The following is a 22,005-nucleotide window of genomic DNA, read 5'->3' on the forward strand; positions in this document are numbered from 1 at the left end:
ACTTATGGATCAGAGAGTCGGGCACCTCTGCATTACTTCACAGCCTGGTTTAATAAAGGGACATGAAGCAGCAGGTGTGGACTGAGATTCTTCACACATTGCACCAGACAACCTGCAGGAACGTTACAAGTGCTCTGCATTGGTAGGCTATCTGATTTAGCAAGTTAAACTCCAACAACAGAGTGGGCACTAAGAGTATGTGCTGTATAATGGCAGATCGGAAACTTGTACGGATTTCTCAGTTGTTTGTTTTGAAATATCTTAAACATGGTGATGGGTTTCTGTACATGTTAGATACTCAGTGACCAAGAATTATGTTTTCTGCACAGTAACTTGAATGATTGATCCATTTTTGGTGATATGATTAGCAAACTAGCAACAGTTATTCTTTTTACGTTGGAAGCATACCATGATGGATTAAGAAAATGTAATTAAAGCACCACCTATATTCATGATTATGGATTGAAATCTACCATAGATAACTTCTCTGGTTCGCTACTTATTCCTGTGTGTGGCCTTTACCTGTTACTTTTATGGGAGTTGACTGTGGGAGGGGCCGGGAAAATTAAAAAAAAGAATGCCATTGAAAAGTTATGCTGACATGTTCCCACCTCCTCCCATTTTTCTGAGCCGGCTTGTATGCATTGCTGGCAATCCACCTGGCAGTGGTGAGAAACCAGTTGAACTTGTTAATGAAATAAAAACAAAATACAGGGGATGCTGGAAATCTGAAATAAAAACAGGAAGTGCACGAAATACTCAGCAGGTCTGGCAGCATCTGTGGAGAGAGAAACAGAGTTAACGTTGCAGGTCTGTGTCCTTTCATCAGAACTTGTTAATGAGACAATGATCAGCCTATTTGCCAGGACAATGGAATCTTTCCAGCATAGCACGGACTCCCGCACTGTCTGAAACTCGCCAACTCACAGGAGCAGCATGAAAGTGACATGCAATCTGAGTGTTAAATGGGGAAAATGGAAAACCTGAGGAGACAGTGGTGTCGTGGTAATGTTACTGGACTAGTAATCTAGAAATGCAGGCTAACATTCTGGGGAGTATGGGTTTGAATCCCACCACAGCACATAGTGAAACTTACATTTAATTAATAAGTCAAGAATTAAAAAAGCTAGTCTACTGATGACCATGAAACCATTGTCAGTTGTTTTTTTTTTGAAAAAAAACACATCGCGTCCACTAATGTCCTTTCGGGAAAGAAATCTGCTGTCCTTACCTGGTCTGGCCAACATGTGACTTGCAACCCACAGCAATGTGGTTGATTCTTAAATGCCCTCTGAAATGGCCTCGCAAGCCACTCAGTTCAAGGGCAATTAGGGATGGGCAATAAATGCTGGCCTAGCCAGTGATGCCAACATCCCATGAACAAATGGTAAAAAAAAATCCTGCAAGCAGAGGCTTGGTACTGCATGAGAAGCTCCTGGAGACTGCCATTATGGATAATACTGGCGGTGAAGGAATGGCTGCAGCTATCTGCAGCCTTATCTCACATCCATTTCGCTCCACCCTCTCTTGTGCCATTCACCTCAGCAGCACTCTCAGTGCAGCCTCAGTGAAAGCTGCCGGCCGCCCTTCCAATAGCATATGCTGAATCACCCTCAACCCACCACAAACTCCATTCCCTAGCCACTTACTCCATCCATCTCCCTGGCAACTGTCTGAGGCTGAACCATACTGTTTGCGGCTTTGGTGTCATATTTGACATCGCCCGACTCTGACACTGTCTCAGCTCAACTGCGGCTGAAACCCTCATTCATGCTTTTGTTCCCTCTAGACTTGACTTTTCCAATGCACTTCTAGCTGGTGTTTCATGTGCTATCCTCTGTAAACATGAGGTCATGCAAACATCTGCTATCCTTATCCTAACTCGCTCTAAGTCCTATTCACCCATCACTCCTGTTCTCGTTGACCTATATTGGCTCCTGCTTAAGCAATTCCTCGATTTCTAAAATTCTCATCTTTGTTTTCAAATTCCTCCATGGCCTCCCCCTTCCCTATCTCTGTAATCTCTCTCATCAGCTCCAGACTTACGACCCTCCTAAATCTCTGTGCTCCTCCAATTCTGTCCTCTTGAGCACCTCCAATTTTAATTGCTCCATCATTAACTGCCTTGCTTTCAGCTGTCAAGGCCCTAAGCTCTGGACTCTCTCCCTAGTCACACTGCCTTTCCTCCTTTAAGATGCTCCTTAAAACCTATCTCTTTGACCAAACTTTTGGTTATTTGCCTTAACGTCGCCTTATGTAGCTCAGTGTGATATTTTATTTTATAATGCTCCTTTGAAGCCTTGGGATATTTTACTACATTAAAGGCACTATATAAATACAAGTTGTTCTTGAAGTTTGGTTCGAATCATTAAACTGCTTTGCTCAATGATAAGGTAAGATATACAGATATAATCAGAAATGCTTACTTCAAGCAACAACTTATATTAGTATGTTGCTGCTGCTGCTTGCAGCTACTCCTACCAGGAGATCTGCTGTCATGGTATGTCATGCTCGTCTTTTGTTTTATTCATTCAGGGATGTGGGCGTCGGTGGCCAGGCCACCATTTATTGCCCATCCCTAATTGCCCTTGAGAAGGTGGTGGTGATCTGCCTTCTTGAACCACTGCAGTCCATTTGGGGTAGGTACAGCCACAGTGCTGTTAGGAAGGGAGTTCCAGGATTTTGACCCAGCGACAGTGAAGGAACAGCGATATAGTTCCAAGTCAGGATGGTGTGTGACTTGGAGGGGAACTTGCAGGTGGTGGTGTTCCCATGCATTTGCTGCCCTTGTCCTTCTAGTTGATAGTGGTCGCGGGTTTGGAAGGTGCTGTCTAAGGAGCCTTGGTGCATTGCTGCAGTGCATCTTGTAGATGGTACACACTGCTGCCACTGTGCATCGGTGGTGGAGGGAGTGAATGTTTGTAGATGGGGTGCCAATCAAGCGTGCTGCTTTGTCCTGAATGGTGTCGAGCTTCTTGAGTGTTGTTGGAGCTGCACCCATCCAGGCAAGTGGAGAGTATTCCATCACACTCCTGACTTGTGCCTTGTAGATGGTGGACAGGCTTTGGGGAGTCAGGAGGTGAGTTACTCGCCTCAGGATTTCTAGCCTCTGACCTGCTCTTGTAGCCACGGTATTTATATGGCTACTCCAGTTCAGTTTCTGGTCAATGGTAGCCCCTAGGATGTTGATAGTGGGGGAATTCAGCAATGGTAATGCCATTGAATGTAATGCAGGGTTGTTACTGGGCAGAATATGTTGTCATGCTAGGCCCCCACCTGCCCAGAATGAGGCACATTAATTTTGTCATGAACATTGATTTTCTACTGTTACTGGAGTGAAGAGAGGACTTGTTGAACAGATCAGTTGTGGCTTGAAAAGACATTTGCATATTAACAGACATTGTTTGGAAGGACAAAGCAGCCATTCCCTGACACATTCAACCCACAATGGACTTTTGATCACCAGACATTGAAGGTGGGGAGCTCACATTCCAGGTTGACTGCTCAGATGGCCGAATAGGCAAACGGACATGGTCAAACCATTTAGTCACACGACTAACCTGCTGGGCAACCTGAGTTTTTTGAATTAGTACCAACAATTTGGGCAGAAAGCTGTTTGCTCCCGGACTGAAAAGATCTCTCTCTCGTCTGCTCCCATCTCTTTCTCACAAACCTCTGAATCCACTGAAGACACATGAATCCCAAGAGAGAAAAGTCTCCTGCAGTGAACAAGGTTTCAGAAGAATACTGGGTCCCAACAAAAAGCAAGATTTACCTACAATCAAGGACTTTACAATGAGCTCGAAGAACCATAACAACGACTCTTCATATATTGCCTCAAACTTTTCCATTTTATTTTTTTCTACTTCACATTTCTGTCTCTATTTGCTTGTGTGTATTGCGTATGCATGCTAGCGTGAGCGTGTCGTGTATCCGTAGGCGTTAACCGAATTAGAGTTTAAGTTTAAGTTGAATAAATTTCAACTTTTCTTCTTTAAACCTGAGAAAGCCTGTTTGTGCTGGTTTCTTTGCCTTATAATTGGGAAGCGGTGAACAAGGATTCACCAAGGGAGAACTAAAACACAGTGTGTTTAAAAATAAAACCCTGTTACAGTAAGACCAGATGAAGGCTGAAAGGGAACCCTAGACCTCTTTCTCACCTGATCGTAACAATGTAAATAGACTGTGAGCATCATCACAGGAAGTGATGTAATATAATCCGTGCAGCACCTCATGGAGAGTTGTAGAGGAAGCCATAGATGCAAAACATGTTCAATAAACTCCTGTTATTTCAACCATCAGATTCGTATATATTCTGTGCTAAGCCTTAATAGTTATCAGAATATTACAAGTTCGACCACTCTTGCTGCTGCCCTTCACTTTGTCCTCTGATTAAATGGTCAAAATACTGATATTTTCTTTTCTGGATGTCACTTTTTAAGAGTTCTTTTGCTGTTGCAATTTGAAGCACCTCTTTGTTTGTCTTATGGTCTGCATAAGGAATTTTAAGCATCCACATTTCAAAGGCCTCTATTTTCTTCCACACATCTTTACTTATTGTCCAGGTTTCTGAGGCATACAGGAAAGTGTTAAAAGCTTGAGCATTCTTGTTTTTAACACATGCTTCATCTTCACGAAATTACTTCTGGCTATCTCTATCCTTCTTGTGACTTCGGGATCGTATCTACCATCTTCTGTTATCATTTGTCCTAATGGACAAACATATCTACTTGTTCCAGTATGGCACAATCCACTTCAATCTTCACTCTGGTTTCTTCTAACGTATTTCATCTAACTACCATTAGTTTTGTCTTTTTGGGGTTCATACTTAATCCATATTCTAAACTTCTAAATTTTACTTGAAATACTATATATTAGTATAACGATACAAAATAAAGAACAGACCTGTATTCCCACATTGGTAGGTCAATGAGAATTCTGCCCATTGAGGCCAATGTTGCTTCTTACCATTGAGGTCAATGATGATGATGTTAGCACAGAATGGTGTAAATGAACAGAAGTAGGGCATTACCATTACCCATGTGATCAGTGCTACATGCTATTCCCACTGTTAATTTAATGAGTTGATTGAATTCTTGCTGCAGATGTACTTCAATGCTGGGACTGCCTTTTGCAGCCCGTCGGCTGTTTGATGAAACTGGAAAGGAGCAGACACTTCTGAAAGATCTCCAGAGGGATCAGTTGGTAAGTTTGATCACTCAAGAGCACAGGAGTAAGCAATTCAGCCCCTCCAGCTTGCTTCACCATTCAATCATCATTCATCGCCACTGGGTCAAAATCCTGGAACTCCCTCCCTAACAACAACAATGTTGTATGTTTGTTTGGTATGTTGCCACCTTAATTAGTCTAGCTGATAGAGATACTTCAGTCTGGGCTAGTTAGAACATTAATATTTATTATATGAGAGCTATACACATCTTCATACTAGTCTTTTGATACCCCCCAAAGCCATGCTGCATCTAGCTTCAAGTCTCTCTCACATGTGATCTCTTACATCATCATGGTAGGAGGTATTCTTTACACTCTCTCAAGATTAACCCTTTCAGACCCATATACTACATACACCATGCAGATTGCAGCAGTTCAAAAGGCACCTCACTGCCACCTTCTCAAGGGTAATTAGGCATGACCAATAAATGCTGGCCTCGCCAGTGACACCCAGAATGAATACAAACAAAATGATGTCTGATCTGTATCTTAATTTACCTTCCTTTGCTCCATATCCCTTGATACCCTTAACTAATAAAAGTTTATCAATCTCAATCTTGAAATTGTGCAACATCCACAGCCTTTTGGGGGAGAAAATTCCGAATTGTTACTACCTTTTGTGTGAAAAAGTCATTTCTGATTTCTCTCCTAAATGGAGAGAAACTTCAGAATGCTTTGGTGCAGAGGGATCTAGGTGTCCTTGTGAATGAATCACAGAAAACGTCTTTGCAGGTACAGCAGGTAATAAGGAAGGCTAATGGAATTTTGGCATTTATTGCTAAAGGAATAGAATATAAAAGTAGGGTAGTGTTGCTGCAACTGTACAAGGCATTAGTGAGACTGCACTTGGAGTATTGCGTACATTTTTGGTCCTCTTACTTGAGGAGGGATGGAGTTGCATTGGAGGCAGTTCAGAGGAGGTTCACGAGATTGATTCCGGGGTGAGGGGTTTGTCTTATGAAAAGAGATTGAGCAGTTTAGGCCTTTACTCTCTGGAGTTTAGAAGAATGAGAGGAGATCTAATTGAGATGTATAAGATGATTAAGGGGATTGACAAAGTAGACGTAGAGAGGATGTTTCCTTTGGTGGGGCAACCTAGAATGAGAAGTCATAGTTTTAGGATAAGGTTTAGCAGATTTAATACAGAGATGAGGAGAAATTACTTCTCTCAAAGGGTCGTGAGTCTGTGGAATTCACTACCCCAGAGTGCGGTGGCTGCCAGAATGGCGTGGCACAGTGGTTGGCACTGCAGCCACATAGCTCCAGTGACCCAGGTTCGGTTCTAGATACTGCTTGTGTGGAGTTTGCTAGTTCTCCCTGTGACCATGTGGGTTTCTGCTGGGTGCTCTGGTTTCCTCCCGCAGCCAAAGACTTGCAGGTTGATAGGTAAATTGGCCATTGTAAATTGCCCCTAGTTTAGGTAAGTGGTAGGGAATATGGGGTTAATATAGGTTTGGTATAAATGGATGGCTGTTGGTCAGCACAGCCTCGGTGGGCTGTATCTCTCAATGACTGAGTAAATTTAAGGAGGCGATAGACAGATTTTTAATTAGTGAGACCGCACCTGGAGTATTGCGTACAGTTTTGGTCCAACTAGGGTTATGGAGAATGGGCAGGAAAGTCGAGATGAGATCAGCCATGATCGTAATGAATGGCGGAGCAGGCTCGAGGGGCTGAATTGCCTACTCCTGCTCCTAGTTCTTATGTTCTTATGTAAATGACATAGCTTTAATTTTAAGATTTTTCCCCTTCATTCTTGATTCGTGTACCAGAAGAAATACTTTCTCTGTATCTACCCTATTGAATCCTTTTAAGTTTTTCAATACCTTGATCAGATTACCCCCTCAACCTTCTATACCCAAGGGAACACAAGCCAGGTTTATGCCACCTGACCTCATAATTTAACCATTTAAGTCCCAGTGTAATACTGTTGAATCTGTGCTGAAGCCCCTTCGAGGCCAATACATCCTTCCTGAGGTACAGTGCCCGGGAGTGAACACAATATTCCAGATCGGGTCCGCCCATGGCTCTGTACAACTGAAGCATCACTTCCTCCCCTTTGTATTCCTGCTCAATTGAGATAAAGGTCAACATTCCATCAGCCTTTCCAATTGTTTTTTTGTGGATAAAAAGCATTATTCAAAATATATTCAACATGTTTTAGTGCTTTTTAAACCACAACCACACTTAGAATAAACATTAATACCCAATGGCTGGAATTTTATGAAGCCGGCCGAAAAGTCGGTGGCGAGCCCGCCTCCACTGGGCCTGGGGATCCACGCCAGGATTTTTCACTCCCCAGGCCTTTTAATTGGTATCGGTTGGGACTTCCACCTCCTTGAGGCAGGAAGTCCCGCCTAATGGATTCGTCCCAGTAGGGCCGCCGGGAGCGGTATCCATTTCTGAAACTACACACAGCTTCAGCAGGAAGAGGCAAGATGGCTCCCGAAAGATGGTAATTTTTTGGAGCCTCACCGGGGACAATCGGCCGGGCCCCGGCGAGGCAAGAGGGGTCGGTTACTTGGGGGGGGGGGGGGGGGGTGGAGAGGGTGTGGAGTGTTGTGCATTGGGGAGGATGAGGAATGGCCCGGGTGCAGTTAACAGCCGTGGGCCGGATGGGAACCTTCGGTGGGCCGGATCCTGGCCCGCAGGCCGTATGTTGGACAACCCTGAGCTAGAAGGACAAGGGCAGCAGATGCATGGGAACACCAACACCTGCAAGTTCCTCTCCAAGCCTCACACCACCCTGACTTGGAACTATATCGCCGTTCCTTCACTGTTGTTGGGTCAAAATCCTGGAACGCCCTTCCTAGCAGCACTGTGGGTGTACCTACAACACATGGACTGAAGCGGTTCAAGAAGGCAGCTCACCACCACCTTCTCAAGGGCAATTAGGGATAAGCAATAAATGCTGGCACACATCCCAGGAACAAATAATAATCATAAAAAATGAAGAAGAAAGGCTTACATTTAGTTAGCACCTGCACGATCTCCAGACCTCCCAAAGTGTTTACAGCCAATGAAGAACTTTTTAATGTGTAGTTACTGTTGTAAAGCTGGAAACCCGGCAGTCAATTTAAGCACAGCAAGACCCCACAAACAGCAATAAGATAATGGCCAGATGATCTGTTTTAGTGATGATCGTTGAGGGATAATATTGGCCCAGGACGTCGGGATGAACTGCCCTGTTTTTCTTCGAATAATGTCATGGGGTCTTTTACACTTACCCGAGAGGGTGGACGGAGCCTTGATTTAACATCTCATCTGAAAAACAGCAGTTCAGTGCAGGTTGTAAGTGCAAACCTGACCACAAAATTTAAGCATCTACTCTTAACTAATGCCACTGCATTACTGAGGGAGTACAGCACTGTCAGAGGCACCATCTTGTGGATGAAGCATTAAACTGAGGCACCGTCTGTCCTCTCGGGTAGGTGTAAAAGGTTCCAAGAGATTATTGAAAGAAGAATAGGGAGTTCTCCCGTTGTTATGAATATACAGAAAGGCATTAGGATTCAAACTCAGGCATAACTGGGAGGGCTGCAGTGCTTCACAGACTCCACAATGATCCTCTGCTTTGTACGTCAGCTGGTTTCATTCATTAACTTGTCATTTGGGATCTTGCTGTGAGCAGATTGGCTGTCACGTTCGCCTACTAAACAAAGTGACTGTACTCTAAAAGTAATCCATTGGCTTTAAAGTGCTTTGGGATTTCTGAGGATGTGATTAGTTCTTTATAAGTGCAAAATCTTCCAATCGTATCTTTCGAGGTATGGTTCTTTGGAACCAAAAATCCACATTTAAGCTTCAAGATGTGCCTGCCTGTGACTCCACCACTGACCTTGCCAGATTCTGTGGGTTCAGGGAGCTTGAATAAATTAAATGCCATTTGCAGCTGCCAACACCACTGGGTGCTCATCTCGGGGTCCCAAAGGCTACAAGTTGCTGCTTCGGAATGCGGTGCTGAATTCCCCCTCTCAAAAACTTTGAACGTCCTTCAAGCAGCTTCCATCGCAATTAAATGAAAAAGTCTTGCATTTATGTAGTGCTTTTCATGACCACCAGATGTCCCAAATTGCTTTACAGCCAATAAAGTATTTTTGAAGTGTAGTCACTGTTGTAATGTAGGGAACACAGCGGCCAACTTGCATAAACTCCCACAAGCACCAGTGTGACAATGACCAGATAATCTGTTTATTGTGATGTTGACTGGCGGATAAGTATTGGCCAGAACAGTGGGGATAACTCCCCTGCTTTTCTTCAAAATAGTGCCATGGGATTTTTTACGTCCACCCAAGCAGGGAGATCCTCAGTTTAATGTCTCACTCAAAAGGCAGCACCTCTGACAATGCAGCACTCACTCCCTGAGCCTTGATTTTTGTGCTCAAGCCCTGGAGTGGCTCTTGAACCTGGAACCTTGTGACTTGGGTGAGATAGTGCCACCAACTGAACCATGGCTGCTATCTTTAAAAAAAAATGCTTTTTACGAATTCCGATTTGTATTTGAGTGTCCAGGCCATGATTCCAAAAAAAGAACAAAGAACAAAGATAATTACAGCACAGGAACAGGCCCTTCGGCCCTCCAAGCCTGCGCCGATCCAGATCCTCTCTCTAAACATGTCGCCTATTTTCTAAGGTTCTGTATCTCTTTTCTTCCTGCCCATTCATGTATCTGTCTAGATACATCTTAAAAGACTCCATCGTGCCCGCATCTACCACCTCCGCTGGCAATGCGTTCCAGGTGCCCACCACCCTCTGCGTAAAGAACTTTCCACGCATATCCCCCCTAAACTTTTCCCCTTTCACTTTGAACTCGTGTCCTCTAGTAATTGAAACCCCCACTCTGGGAAAAAGCCTCTTGCTATCCACCCTGTCTATACCTCTCATGATTTTGTACACCTCAATCAGGTCCCCCCTCAACCTCTGTCTTTCTAATAAAAATAATCCTAATCTGCTCAACCTCTCTTCATAGCTAGCGCCCTCCATACCAGGCAACATCCTGGTGAACCTCCTCTGCACCCTCTCCAAAGCATCCACATCCTTTTGATAATGTGGCGACCAGAACTGTACGCAGTATTCCAAATGTGGCCGAACCAAAGTCCTATACAACTGTAACATGACCTGCCAACTCTTGTACTCAATACCCCGTCCGATGAAGGAAAGCATGCCGTATGCCTTCTTGACCACTCTATTTACCTGCGTTGCCACCTTCAGGGAACAGTGGACCTGAACACCCAAATCTCTCTGGACATCAATTTTCCCCAGGACTTTTCCATTTACTGTATAGTTCACTCTTGAATTGGATCTTCCAAAATGCATCACCTCGCATTTGCCCTGATTGAACTCCATCTGCCATTTCTCTGCCCAACTCTCCAATCTATCTATATTCTGCTGTATTCTCTGACAGTCCCCTTCACTATCTGCTACTCCACCAATCTTAGTGTCGTCTGCAAATTTGCTAATCAGTCCACCTATACTTTCCTCCAAATCATTAATGTATATCACAAACAACAGTGGTCCCAGCACGGATCCCTGTGGAACACCACTGGTCACACGTCTCCATTTTGAGAAACTCCCTTCCACTGCTACTCTCTGTCTCCTGTTGCCCAGCCAGTTCTTTATCCATCTAGCTAGTACACCTTGGACCCCAAGCGCCTTCACTTTCTCCATCAGCCTGCCATGGGGAACCTTATCAAACGCCTTACTGAAGTCCATGTATATGACATCGACAGCCCTTCCCTCATCAATCAACTTTGTCACTTCCTCAAAGAATTCTATTAAGTTGGTAAGACATGACCTTCCCTGCACAAAACCATGTTGCCTATCACTGATGAGCCCATTTTCTTCCAAATGGGAATAGATCCTATCCCTCAGTATCTTCTCCAGCAGCTTCCCTACCACTGACGTCAGGCTCACCGGTCTATAATTACCTGGATTATCCCTGCTACCCTTCTTAAACAAGGGGACAACATTAGCAATTCTCCAGTCCTCCGGGACCTCACCCGTGTTTAAGGATGCTGCAAAGATATCTGTTAAGGCCCCAGCTATTTCCTCTCTCGCTTCCCTCAGTAACCTGGGATAGATCCCATCCGGACCTGGGGACTTGTCCACCTTAATGCCCTTTAGAATACCCAACACTTCCTCCCTCCTTATGCCGACTTGACCTAGAGTAATCAAACATCTGTTCCTAACCTCAACATCCGTCATGTCCCTCTCCTCGGTGAATACCGATGCAAAGTACTCGTTTAGAATCTCACCCATTTTCTCTGAGTCCAAGCATAACATTCCTCCTTTGTCCTTTAGTGGGCCAATCCTTTCTCTAGTTACCCTCTTTCTCCTTATATATGAATAAAAGGCTTTGGGATTTTCCTTAACCCTGTTTGCTAAAGATATTTCATGACCCCTTTTAGCCCTCTTAATTCCTCGTTTCAGATCGGTCCTACATACCCGATATTCTTTCAAAGCTTCGTCTTTCATCAGCCGCCTAGACCTTATGTATGCTTCCTTTTTCCTCTTAGCTAGTCTCACAATTTCACCTGTCATCCATGGTTCCCTAATCTTGCCATTTCTATCCCTCATTTTCACAGGAACATGTCTCTCCTGCACGCTAATCAACCTCTCTTTAAAAGCCTCCCACATATCACATGTGGATTTACCTTCAAACAGCTGCTCCCAATCTACATTTCCCAGCTCCTGCCGAATTTTGGTGTAGTTGGCCTTCCCCCAATTTAGCACTCTCCCTTTTGGACCACTCTCGTCTTTGTCCATGAGTATTTTAAAGCTTACGGAATTGTGATCACTATTCCCAAAGTAGTCCCCTACTGAAACTTCAACAAGCTGGCCGGGCTCATTCCCCAACACCAGGTCCAGTATGGCCCCTTCCCGAGTTGGACTATTTACATACTGCTCTAGAAAACCCTCCTGGATGCTCCTTACAAATTCTGCTCCATCTGGACCTCTAACACTAAGCGAATCCCAGTCAATGTTGGGAAAATTAAAATTTCCTATCACCACCACCCTGTTGCTCCTGCATCTTTCCATAATCTGTTTACATATTTGTACCTCTATCTCACGCTCGCTGTTGGGAGGCCTGTAGTACAGCCCCAACATTGTTACCGCACCCTTCCTATTTCTGAGTTCTGTCCATATTGCCTCACTGCTCGAGTCCTCCATAGTGCCCTCCTTCAGCACAGCTGTGATATCCTCTTTGACCAGTAATGCAACTCCTCCACCCCTTTTACCTTCCTCTCTATCCCGCCTGAAGCATCGATATCCTGGGATATTTAGTTGCCAATCATGCCCTTCCCTCAACCAAGTCTCAGTAATAGCAATAACATCATACTCCCAGGTACTAATCCAAGCCCTAAGTTCATCTGCCTTACCTACTACACTTCTTGCATTAAAACAAATGCACCTCAGACCACCAGTCCCTTTATATTCATCATCTGCTCCCTGCCTGCTCTTCCCCTTAGTCACACTGACTTCATTATCTAGTTCCTTACAGGCTTTTGTTACTACCTCCTTACTGTCAACTGACCTCAGTTGGTTCCCATCCCCCTGCCACATTAGTTTAAACCCTCCCCAACAGCGTTAGCAAAAGCACCTCCAAGGACATTGGTTCCAGTCCGGCCCAGGTGTAGACCGTCCAATTTGTAATAGTCCCACCTCCCCCAGAACCGGTCCCAATGTCCCAAAAATCTGAACCCCTCCTTCCTGCACCATCTCTCAAGCCACGCATTCATCCTGACTATTCTTTCATTTTTACTCTGACTATCACGTGGCACTGGTAGTAATCCTGAGATTACTACCTTTGAGGTCCTACTTTTTAACTTGGCTCCTAACTCCCTAAACTCTGCATGTAGGACCTCATCCCGTTTTTTACCTATATCATTAGTGCCTATGTGCACAATGACAACTGGCTGTTCACCCTCCCCCTTTAGAATGTTCTGCAGCCGATCTGAGACGTCCCTGACCCGTGCACCTGGGAGGCAACATACCATTCGGGAGCCTCGTTTTCGACCACAGAACCGCCTATCTACTCCCCTTACAATCGAATCCCCTACGACTATAGCCCTTCCACTCTTTTTCCCGGCCTTCGGAACAGCAGAGCCAGCCACGGTGCCATGGACCTGGCTACTGCTGCCTTCCCCTGGTGAGCCATCTCCCTCAACAGTATCCAAAACGGTATACTTGTTTTGGAGGGAGATGACCGCAGGGGACTCCTGCGCTGCCTTCCTGCTCTTTCTCTGCCTTTTGGTCACCCATTCCCTTTCTCCCTCAGCAATCCTAATCTGCGGTGTGACCAATTCACTAAACGTGCTATCCACGACCTCCTCAGCATCGCGCATGCTCCAAAGTGAGTCCATCCGCAGCTCGAGAGCCGTCATGCGGTCTAACAAGAGCTGCAGCTGGACACACTTCCTGCACGTGAAGGAGTCAGGGTCATCAGCCATGTCCCTGAGCTCCCACATTGAGCAAGAGGAGCATGATACGGGTCTGAGATCTCCTGCCATTTTTAATCTTAAGTTTAAACTTAGTTAAATGAAAAAGGAACGAAAAGTTTTGACCAATCACAATAAAACCAGAGAAATCGAAAAAGCCTTACCTTATAAACACCCCACCGAGTCCTTTTTTTTGGTTAGAGGAGGAGGGCGGGTGGGAGACACTACAAGTGTGGTGTCTCGGGTTTAGAAACCGCCCAAATATATAGTGTTTTACTTACCCAGCAGCCCCCTGGCCTCCGCCGAAAAACAAAAGGAAATTAAATTTACTTTCAAACGGACTTTCCCAGCTGCTCACTCGCTCACACGCTGCTCCCGAAAAAGCTGCTGCACTGAAAGGAAAGTTATTTTAAACCGCCCAAATATATAGTGTTTTACTTACCCAGCAGCCCCCTGGCCTCCGCCGAAAAACAAAAGGAAATTAAATTTACTTTCAAACGGACTTTCCCAGCTGCTCACTCGCTCACACGCTGCTCCCGAAAAAGCTGCTGCACTGAAAGGAAAGTTATTTTAAACCGCCCAAATATATAGTGTTTTACTTACCCAGCAGCCCCCTGGCCTCCGCCGAAAAACAAAAGGAAATTAAATTTACTTTCAAACGGACTTTCCCAGCTGCTCACTCGCTCACACGCTGCTCCCGAAAAAGCTGCTGCACTGAAAGGAAAGTTATTTTAAACCGCCCAAATATATAGTGTTTTACTTACCCAGCAGCCCCCTGGCCTCCGCCGAAAAACAAAAGGAAATTAAATTTACTTTCAAACGGACTTTCCCAGCTGCTCACTCGCTCACACGCTGCTCCCGAAAAAGCTGCTGCACTGAAAGGAAAGTTATTTTAAACCGCCCAAATATATAGTGTTTTACTTACCCAGCAGCCCCCTGGCCTCCGCCGAAAAACAAAAGGAAATTAAATTTACTTTCAAACGGACTTTCCCAGCTGCTCACTCGCTCACACGCTGCTCCCGAAAAAGCTGCTGCACTGAAAGGAAAGTTATTTTAAACCGCCCAAATATATAGTGTTTTACTTACCCAGCAGCCCCCTGGCCTCCGCCGAAAAACAAAAGGAAATTAAATTTACTTTCAAACGGACTTTCCCAGCTGCTCACTCGCTCACACGCTGCTCCCGAAAAAGCTGCTGCACTGAAAGGAAAGTTATTTTAAACCGCCCAAATATATAGTGTTTTACTTACCCAGCAGACCCCTGGCCTCCGCCGAAAAACAAAAGGAAATTAAATTTACTTTCAAACGGACTTTCCCAGCTGCTCACTCGCTCACACGCTGCTCCCGAAAAAGCTGCTGCACTGAAAGGAAAGTTATTTTAAACCGCCCAAATATATAGTGTTTTACTTACCCAGCAGCCCCCTGGCCTCCGCCGAAAAACAAAAGGAAATTAAATTTACTTTCAAACGGACTTTCCCAGCTGCTCACTCGCTCACACGCTGCTCCCGAAAAAGCTGCTGCACTGAAAGGAAAGTTATTTTAAACCGCCCAAATATATAGTGTTTTACTTACCCAGCAGCCCCCTGGCCTCCGCCGAAAAACAAAAGGAAATTAAATTTACTTTCAAACGGACTTTCCCAGCTGCTCACTCGCTCACACGCTGCTCCCGAAAAAGCTGCTGCACTGAAAGGAAAGTTATTTTAAACCGCCCAAATATATAGTGTTTTACTTACCCAGCAGCCCCCTGGCCTCCGCCGAAAAACAAAAGGAAATTAAATTTACTTTCAAACGGACTTTCCCAGCTGCTCACTCGCTCACACGCTGCTCCCGAAAAAGCTGCTGCACTGAAAGGAAAGTTATTTTAAACCGCCCAAATATATAGTGTTTTACTTACCCAGCAGCCCCCTGGCCTCCGCCGAAAAACAAAAGGAAATTAAATTTACTTTCAAACGGACTTTCCCAGCTGCTCACTCGCTCACACGCTGCTCCCGAAAAAGCTGCTGCACTGAAAGGAAAGTTATTTTAAACCGCCCAAATATATAGTGTTTTACTTACCCAGCAGACCCCTGGCCTCCGCCGAAAAACAAAAGGAAATTAAATTTACTTTCAAACGGACTTTCCCAGCTGCTCACTCGCTCACACGCTGCTCCCGAAAAAGCTGCTGCACTGAAAGGAAAGTTATTTTAAACCGCCCAAATATATAGTGTTTTACTTACCCAGCAGCCCCCTGGCCTCCGCCGAAAAACAAAAGGAAATTAAATTTACTTTCAAACGGACTTTCCCAGCTGCTCACTCGCTCACACGCTGCTCCCGAAAAAGCTGCTGCACTGAAAGGAAAGTTATTTTAAACCGCCCAAATATATAGTGTTTTACTTACCCAGCAGCCCCCTGGCCTCCGCCGAAAAACAAAAGGAAATTAAATTTACTTTCAAACGGACTTTCCCAGCTGCTCACTCGCTCACACGCTGCTCCCGAAAAAGCTGCTGCACTGAAAGGAAAGTTATTTTAAACCGCCCAAATATATAGTGTTTTACTTACCCAGCAGCCCCCTGGCCTCCGCCGAAAAACAAAAGGAAATTAAATTTACTTTCAAACGGACTTTCCCAGCTGCTCACTCGCTCACACGCTGCTCCCGAAAAAGCTGCTGCACTGAAAGGAAAGTTATTTTAAACCGCCCAAATATATAGTGTTTTACTTACCCAGCAGCCCCCTGGCCTCCGCCGAAAAACAAAAGGAAATTAAATTTACTTTCAAACGGACTTTCCCAGCTGCTCACTCGCTCACACGCTGCTCCCGAAAAAGCTGCTGCACTGAAAGGAAAGTTATTTTAAACCGCCCAAATATATAGTGTTTTACTTACCCAGCAGCCCCCTGGCCTCCGCCGAAAAACAAAAGGAAATTAAATTTACTTTCAAACGGACTTTCCCAGCTGCTCACTCGCTCACACGCTGCTCCCGAAAAAGCTGCTGCACTGAAAGGAAAGTTATTTTAAACCGCCCAAATATATAGTGTTTTACTTACCCAGCAGCCCCCTGGCCTCCGCCGAAAAACAAAAGGAAATTAAATTTACTTTCAAACGGACTTTCCCAGCTGCTCACTCGCTCACACGCTGCTCCCGAAAAAGCTGCTGCACTGAAAGGAAAGTTATTTTAAACCGCCCAAATATATAGTGTTTTACTTACCCAGCAGCCCCCTGGCCTCCGCCGAAAAACAAAAGGAAATTAAATTTACTTTCAAACGGACTTTCCCAGCTGCTCACTCGCTCACACGCTGCTCCCGAAAAAGCTGCTGCACTGAAAGGAAAGTTATTTTAAACCGCCCAAATATATAGTGTTTTACTTACCCAGCAGCCCCCTGGCCTCCGCCGAAAAACAAAAGGAAATTAAATTTACTTTCAAACGGACTTTCCCAGCTGCTCACTCGCTCACACGCTGCTCCCGAAAAAGCTGCTGCACTGAAAGTTTGGATCCAGTTTGGATCTCGAGGTTGTGATCCATGTTATTGGCTTTTGGACAACCTGACCCCTTGACCTGTCAAATGGCCTTGCAAGGGCTGAGAATCAGGCAGGTTCTATAACAGCAAGCAATTCACTCTGTCAGTTTACCGCGCAAGTGGTCAAGGTGAAAACTACCTCCTAAGACTGCTTTGGTCTAAATTACTCATGACACCTTCTCTGATTGTAAATGTTTATCCTTCTCTACTCATTTTTCTCTCCCCATTGCTTTGATAATGTTGGATCGAACTAACCCCTCCACCAACAGGGCACTACTCTTCACTGGTTCCATTCATTCTTCTGCCAACCGTAATGATACAGGTGAACGCTGATAATTCAAAGTCACTTTTTCAAGTTATTGAATAGTTGGAATTGTGCTAAAAAGCCTTGAGTGCCTCCTTTCCCTCACTTGGATTATTGGATAATTTGGATAATTCAAATACTTTTAGAAACAAAGATGACTTTGATTAGGAATAGACTGTAGAGACGTTTTAATGGTTTCACCTCCTTGACCCAACAGTTTCCATTGCTATACCTAGAACTTCTACCTTGCGCCCCCTCCCCCATCTACCCTCCCTTTCCACCCTCTCCCCCCATCATTATCTTTCGCTGCCCATTTTCTGCATCTTTAGCATAGTTGCTTGATCCAGAGTTTAGTTCGTTCTCCAAATCCACTTCACCACCAAAAACCACATTCTTCCACCCTGGAAACATCATCTGGACCTCACTCCTAGCCTTACTCCTAACTCTTCCCTATTTTTCCTATTGCTGCTGAGACTGTAATCTATGCCTTTATCAGTTCAGTTTCTAATGCTTTCTTAGCCAGCTTCCTTGCTTCCACCCTTCACATTGCTAACTCTTTTGCTGAGTCATGAAGGTTGTGGGTTCAAATCCCACTCCAGATACTTGAGCACAAATTCCAGACTGAAGCACCTAGCGCAGTGCTGAGGTAGTGCTGCACTGTCGGAGGTACCACCTCTCAAGTGAGATGTGAAACTGAAGTCCCTGTCTGCCCTCTTAAATGGATGTAAAAGAATTCCATTGCATTATTTTGAAGACGAACAGGGGAGTCTTCCCTGGTATCCTGGTTCTTATTTATCCCTCATTCAACATCACTAAAACAGATTATCACATTATCACATTGCTGTTGGTGGGAGCTTTCTGTGGGAAATGTTGCTGCCATATTTCCTATATTACAACTATGATTACACTTCAAAACTACCTTGTTGACTGTAGTGCTTTGTAACATCTTGAGGTTATGTGGCTGCTCTTTCTGGTGAAGGGACTAGAGGAATAAGGGGTGGGGGGATGGGAGGAGGGATGGGGGGCTGGGGGGAGAGTGGGCTGAGGTCACAAATGGGAAGAGGCTCCTGTAGAGTAGAAGTTGGTTGGGTGGTCGGCACGGACTCAGTGGGCCAAAGGGCCTGTTTCGGTGTTGTATCTCTCTATGACTCTATGACTTATTGGGTGGAATAGCTAGTTTCTGTGTTGTAGAATCTATGTAATGTGCCATCCTCTAAAGCTCACTTTCCAAATCCTCTCACTCACCTGCTCCCTTGTTGAGTTCAAAAGCTCCACTGCTCCCAATTCCACTTTATCCTTAACTAAAAGCAAAATACTGCGAATGCTGGAAATCTGAAATAAAAACAAGAAATGCTGGAAATACTCAGCAGGTCTGGCAGTATCTGTGGAGAGAGAAGCAGAGTTAACGTTTCAGGTCAGTGACCCTTCTTCAGAACTGGCAAATATTAGAAATGTGAAAGGTTATAAGCAAGTAAAGCGGGGGTGGGGCAAGAGATAACAAAGGAGAAGGTGTAAATATGACAAGGTCACAGAATAGCTGACCAGGAGGTCATGGAGCAAAGGCAAACAATATGTTAATAGTGTGTTGAAAGACAAAGCATTAGTACAGATAGGGTGTTAACTGACTAAAAATTGAACAGCAGCAAGTACAAATGATTAAGCATTCTGAGATGTAATTGCAAATATGTTCAATTGGAGCCTCCTATGTGCACAAAGAAAGTGCCAAAACTGAGGGAGTATCAAGGTTCCAAATGTGTCTGGTTTTTGGTGAATTGGCAATTTCATTTCCTCATGAGTGCTAAGTTTGAACAGAATTTGGCTTCATCCAATGGTTTAACTAAGCCTGTTATCTTTCAGGTGTATGTTTCCTGTGGAGAGGCATGGATAGATCCTAACCTAATCTCCGTGGAGCAGAAGAAACGTCTTCGCCTTAACAACCTGACATGTGATGTTGCTTTGATCCGCAGTTATTGTGCCATGCGTAACCCCAAAGGTATAATGAATGGCCTAGAAATTTGGCAGCACAGCATCCATTTATTGAATGCTAAGTGACCACATGAGCCTTTAATATGATGGCCAGGAGTGCTCCTCCCAATCCCACATTCAAAGAAAATGAGCTGCTGCCGGACCACCAACCCCGCTCCCCTCATTGAAGAACACTGACCCCACTCCTATTCATCACCACTCACTTCCCCGATCATCAAAGCTCAGCCCCCTGGTCACCACCGCTTACCATCCCGATGAACACCAATCCCCCCCCCACCTTTCCCGATTGGTGCCGATAACAACTTTCCTCACTTGGTGATCTGGTCCAGTTTCTTACACGTCTAACTAGCTCTTTCTGATCAGACAAGTCAGGAAATGTACTGCCACTTCCCTGTCAAAATCCCAGGTGGGGTGACACTCTGTGGTGGGGTGAGGCTGCCCCATCATCTGCCATTTAGCAAAAGAGATGCGAAAACCCCCAGGGAAACAGTGTTTGTAGAAAAGGAGGACTTGGAGGTCACTAGTCTTTACCTCCAGCTGCCGTCCAGGCTCCAAAGCATCAGTGCAAGATTTCTGTAAGAATATAATTGTGACCTAGCGGCAGTTACGTAAGTGTCAGCTGTGGCTCATTGGGTAGCCCTCTCGCCTCTGAGTGAGGAGGTTGCAGGTTCAAGCTCCTGCTTTAGAGATTTGAGCACAAAATGCAGCTGACATTCCAGTGTGGTACGGAGGGAGTGCTGCACTGTTGGATGTGCCGGTTTTTGAAGGAGACATTAAGCCAAGGCCCTGTATGCCCTCTTAGGTGGGCATAAAAGATTCCATGGCACTATTGCAAAAAAGAGCAGCGGAGTGATCTTCAATGTTGTGGCCAATATTTATCCTTCAACCAACATCACTAAAATCATATTATCTGGTCATTTTCACATTGCTATTTGTGGGAGCTTGCTGTGTGCAAATTGGTTGCAGCATTCAATGGTGACTAGAGTTCAGAAGTACATCATTGGTTGTAATGGGTTATCCTGAGGTCATAAAAGGCACTCTTTAAAAGCAAGGTTTTTTTTCTTAATACAGAGCATTTCGCATCCTATTTCAACATGTGTTTATTACCATGCAGGTTTGGTCCTTGAGGTTGTAGGTAGTCTCGCACCTGGAGCCAAATTGGCATTAGCTGAATGTGCCATGCCCATTGACCATGAGAAAACCATTTGTGAACTGGATAAGCAAGATCAATCTTGTACCATAACAACTGATGAAGATCATAATGAGGATGGAAACATCTTAAATGATTTACTGTAAGGAATTGAAACCATTCTGCTCAAGAGCCTGAGAATGCTTGAATATAACAAAAACTTTGTTTTAGCCATTTGTGATTGATTTATTGACTAATCTTTTCAATGCAGTCCTAGCTGATAGATAGGTGTACTGATAGGAAGAGATGTCCAATAGGTGGTTTTATTTAGGATGTTGTAAGAACATGGAAATATAGGAAGATAGGAACAGGAATGGATCAATAAATCTTTTACAATACTTTATTGGCTGTAAAGCACTTTGGAATATTGTGAAAGACGCTACATAATGCAAGATCTTTCTTCAGTTGAAAAATCTCAGGATCCATACTTATAAAATTGTACAGCACAGCGGGAGGCCACTCTGCCCATCATGCCTGCGTTGACTCCTTGAAAGAGCTATCCAATTAGTTAGCTCTCCCTTGCTCTTTCCCCATAGCCCTACAAATTTGCCCTTTTCAAATGTTTATCCAACTCCCTTTTGAAAGTTACTATTGAATCTGCTTCCACCGCCCTTTCAGGCAACATGTTCCAGATCATAACTCGCTGTGTAAAAATAAAAATTCTACTCATATCGAGCCTGGATTTTTTTGGCAATTACCATAAATCTGTGTCCGCTGGTTACTAACCCTCCTGCCAGTAGAAACAGCTCCTCTTTATTTACTCCAGCAACGCCCCCATAATTTTGAACTTCCCACTTAAATCTCCTCTTCACTCTCTTCTCTAAAGAGAACAAGCCCAGTTTCTCCATCCCCCACCAGGACGGTTTGAGGGCTCTCCGCTCCTTCCTCAAACAGAGGCCCAACCAGTCCCCATCCACCACCACCCTCCTCCGCCTGGCTGAACTTGTTCTCACATTGAACAACTTCTCATTCAACTCGACTCGCTTCCTTCAAGTAAAAGGTGTTGCTATGGGTACCCACATGGGTCCTAGTTATGCCTGTCTTTTTGTGGGATATGTTGAACATTCCTTGTTCCAGTCCTACTCAGGCCTTCCCCCAACTCTTTTTTCGCTACATTGATGACTATATCAGTGCTGTTTCCTGCTCCCGCCCCAATTTCCATCCTTCTCTCACCTTTACATGGTCCATCTCCGTCATTTCCCTTCCCTTCCTTGACTTCTCTGTCTCCATCTCTGGGGATAGGCTGTCTACTAATATTCATTACAAGTCCACCGACTCCCACAGTTACCTCGACTACACTTCTTCATACCCTGCCTCCTGTAAGGACTCCATTCCATTCTCCCACTTTCTCCGCCTCTGACGCCTCTGCT

General features: G+C 44.7%; 1 protein-coding gene across 5 annotated transcripts in view; it reads left to right on the forward strand.

Moving 5' to 3' along the window:
* LOC137377181 (doublecortin domain-containing protein 1-like) overlaps nt 1-22,005 on the forward strand; it is an 822,721-nt gene that overhangs the window by 621,775 nt on the left and 178,941 nt on the right. For all 5 annotated transcript variants that reach the window (XM_068046610.1, XM_068046609.1, XM_068046608.1 and 2 more), the window contains 3 exons: nt 5,106-5,205; nt 19,318-19,453; nt 20,561-20,738. In XM_068046610.1, the coding sequence (XP_067902711.1) occupies nt 5,106-5,205; nt 19,318-19,453; nt 20,561-20,738 (414 nt within the window). The remainder of the gene's footprint in view (nt 1-5,105; nt 5,206-19,317; nt 19,454-20,560; nt 20,739-22,005) is intronic.

The sequence above is a fragment of the Heterodontus francisci genome, chromosome 14 (assembly GCF_036365525.1).
Source record: "Heterodontus francisci isolate sHetFra1 chromosome 14, sHetFra1.hap1, whole genome shotgun sequence".
NCBI lineage: Eukaryota > Metazoa > Chordata > Chondrichthyes > Heterodontiformes > Heterodontidae > Heterodontus > Heterodontus francisci.